The 3,062-nt window shown below is 39.1% G+C and overlaps 1 protein-coding gene across 1 annotated transcript; it reads right to left on the bottom strand.

Annotated features, from left to right (window-relative positions):
* Positions 1 to 2,874, bottom strand: LOC128505423 (phospholipase A2-like). Its single transcript, XM_053475826.1, has 4 exons — positions 2,766 to 2,874; positions 2,515 to 2,662; positions 415 to 548; positions 1 to 320 (listed from the first exon to the last, which is right to left on the bottom strand). The coding sequence occupies exons 1-4, from the start codon at positions 2,812 to 2,814 to the stop codon at positions 202 to 204; spliced, it is 450 nt and encodes a 149-aa protein (XP_053331801.1). The 5' UTR covers positions 2,815 to 2,874; the 3' UTR covers positions 1 to 201.
* Between the last annotated feature and the right edge of the window lie 188 nt (positions 2,875 to 3,062).

Genomic DNA, 3,062 nt, shown 5'->3' with positions numbered 1-3,062 from the left:
TTGCTTGTAAGCCATTTATTTATTAAGCTTGTTTTTTATTAGCTTAAGTGAAACAGTTGAAGGGTTTGGATGGACATAAAATAATTGCTGTGACAGTTTGGAGTATGGCATAAAAGGTTGTTCAATGCTAAAATGGGAATCCAGCTATCCAGTGCAAATACTAACTAGCTCTACTGCTTGGCATGGTGAGTTGTCTATAAATTATTTGCAGCGATCACTAGGCAGGTGTTTATGTTCCTCATTATACTTGGACACAGAAAAGCACTCAGCAGCCTTCCGGTCGCATTCGCAGATGAACATCTCACATTCATTGTTGTTGCCTAAGAGAGAAAGGAAGAAAATATGACATAAAACTATAATATTTACTAACATTGCTCACTCTTTACATTATTTTTTTAATGCATCAGTACTCACTCTTGCACGTGATTTTCTTGGTGGATTTGTCACAACTATAGGCATAGCTTTCCGTGTAAGGGTTGTCCAGGATTGGCCAGCATGCTGGATGCTGCATGGCATCACTGTAGCACTGGTCATGGACCTGACAGCATCTGTTATGAGAAAAAACTCTGTAATTAAGTAATGTCTGGTATAGGTCCCACTACGGAGTTTGTCAGTAGCAAGTATTCCCAAAGCTGTGCAGATGAAATGTTTGCTAAATACTGTATGTGGGCAGCATGGTGGCCCTGCAAGTCGTTTTGTCACTTCACAATTTCAGTATTCTCAGTTTCACAGTCCACATGGGTTTCCTGGAGGCTCTCGAGTTTGCTACCAAATTAGGAGTAGGTGCTTTGGCTAAATAGATCAAATTCCCCTAGCTAGGAAAAATTACGTGATTGTGTTAGGGTCAGTGCATTGTGCTTTGTAATGGACCAGCATTCCTTTCAGAGTGCATACCCAAAGTTTCCAGGATGGACTCCGGATTCATCACAACTCTGACCAAGATGAAGCCAATACCTTAAGTAAGTGAGTGTGTTTAAGAATGGTGGGTTTAGCATTATATTTGTTTATGTAAAAAAAAAAAGGTTAGGAATCACTAGTGCCCACTGGTGGATGAAAAATTACAAACCAATATCTTCATTAGCATTTAATTACCTTGTAAAGCAGGAGTTTTAAAAATAATCCAAAAAGGGCCGATGTGTAATCATAAGCTTTCATTCCAACCAAGCAGAAGCCACACCAGATTCCACCATCTGTTTGACGGGAATGAAAACATGTACCCACACCAACCCTTTCTGAATAAAGTTTGATTCTCCTGATATAAGGTTTCTGATAAGGGAGGTGTCCTGTTTTGCAGACTATTTTAAAAGAAAGTTGTGCAAGGGGGGAAAAACACTTTTAGATGTGCTGTTATTGAAAAAATGAGTCAGTTTCAGTAAATTGAGTAATTCCCTACAAAATAATTAATAACAATTAATAACTGAAAGTGGCGGCACGGTGGTGTAGTGGTTGGCACTGTCGCTTTGCACCTCCAGGGTCCAGGCTCGATTCCTGTCTCTGTGTGCATGGAGTTTGCATGTTCTCCCCATGCCTGGTGGGTTTCCTCCGGGTACTCCGGTTTCCTCCCACTGTCCAAAGACATGTACGTTCAGTTGATTGGCATTCCTAAATTGCCCATAGTGTGTGAATGGAGTGATGGATTGGCACCCTGTCCAGGGTGTACCCTGCCTTGTGCCCTAAGTCTCCTGGGATAGGCTCCAGGTCCCTGTGACTCTGAATACAGGATAAAGCGGTATAGAAGATGAGTGAGATATAACTGAAAGTAATGGGAACACAGCGAATTTTTATTTACCTTACATACAATTGCTTACATACAATTGCTTGATTTTAAAACCTGCAGGAAGTTAGAAACAGCTCCAAGAAACATTTATGATTGTGTACATCTACCAACTTCTTTCTTAGATCTTTACTGAACTCCTTAAAATCCGTGATATTACTGTTTTGTTTTGTTTTTTGGTCAATCCTATGACTGCTGTCAACAACTGTCACAAAGAAGCTACCAGACTACATTATCCAGGTGAGATTACCCACTGAAGCAACTGAGCACAAACTGTTAAGTCAACAGAGAAAATCTAAACTATTTATTGTTTTAGTAAACATCATAATTAGATCAATGGCTACATACAGTATAATTCTTTACCATGAAATGTGTAATGCAGTTGATGCACGATAAATTCAGGATACATTTAAAACCTCTAAGGCACATTTATTACAGCTACCAATCATCACTAACAAGAAGTTGAGATGCCTTGGGATTTGGCAAATTAAAATACTTTTCTTGACACTGAATCAATAATATAGGTGCAAATATGTATATTTTTGAGTCGATCAGAATATTAGAAGTCTCCAAAAGGTTTAACTTTGTTTTTCAAATTCTTGGGGTTTTCTTCTGGATAATTGAATTTCCAATGTTCATTGTCATAGCAAATGTATGTACAGTACACTACTGACCATAACTATACAAACCAACATTCAATAAATTATGGCATATGCAAAGCAGAAAAAATGGTTTTAAACCTGTCCAGCTCATCAACTGGGGTTCCTGAGCCACCGTAGCCACAGTAGCAGCCGTAGTCTGCGTAGTCTAGGGCTGGCCAGCTATCAGGCATGACACAAACGATCATAGCCCTGAACTGCCACAGTGCCTTGTTGTCAAGAGCCTGAGCTGAATCACAGATACAAAAAAAAGTTAATTAACAGCATTTCAAATATTTGTCAATTCATTAGTCATCACAGAGTTTTAGACAAAAAGTCAAGCTTGCACTTGCCAACAGTAATGCCCAATAATAGCAGGAAGAAAGTGTTTAGGGTCTTCATGGTATCCTGTTGAGAGGTTCACACAAAAATCATGCTTCAGTAATTTCTCTTTATGGTCACAGCACAACCTTGAATGATTTAACCTGCTGAGATATCGTAAGTATATTAATAATTAAATCGCTAGTATATAAAATCAGCAAACATGTGGATGCATGACTGGAAATTCTCACAACCTGACAAACCCTGCCTTATCTCACATCAGGATAGGCTGGTATTATAGGCAGTTCCGTTTGTTTGTGGAATGCCTC

The sequence above is a fragment of the Clarias gariepinus genome, chromosome 17 (genome assembly GCF_024256425.1).
Source record: "Clarias gariepinus isolate MV-2021 ecotype Netherlands chromosome 17, CGAR_prim_01v2, whole genome shotgun sequence".
Lineage (NCBI taxonomy): Eukaryota > Metazoa > Chordata > Actinopteri > Siluriformes > Clariidae > Clarias > Clarias gariepinus.
Note: the sequence above shows the minus strand (reverse complement) of the source record. Positions and strands in the feature narration are given on the sequence as shown.

Excerpts from the sequence above, each read along its gene's own strand:
- LOC128505423 (XM_053475826.1), bottom strand. The coding sequence starts at position 2,814 with ATGAAGACCCTAAACACTTTCTTCCTGCTATTATTGGGCATTACTGTT. Across the intron at positions 549-2,514 it reads CCAGTTGATGAGCTGGACAG|ATGCTGTCAGGTCCATGACC; the intron begins GTTTAAAACCAT and ends TTCTCATAACAG. Across the intron at positions 321-414 it reads CAAGAAAATCACGTGCAAGA|GCAACAACAATGAATGTGAG; the intron begins GTGAGTACTGAT and ends TTTCTCTCTTAG.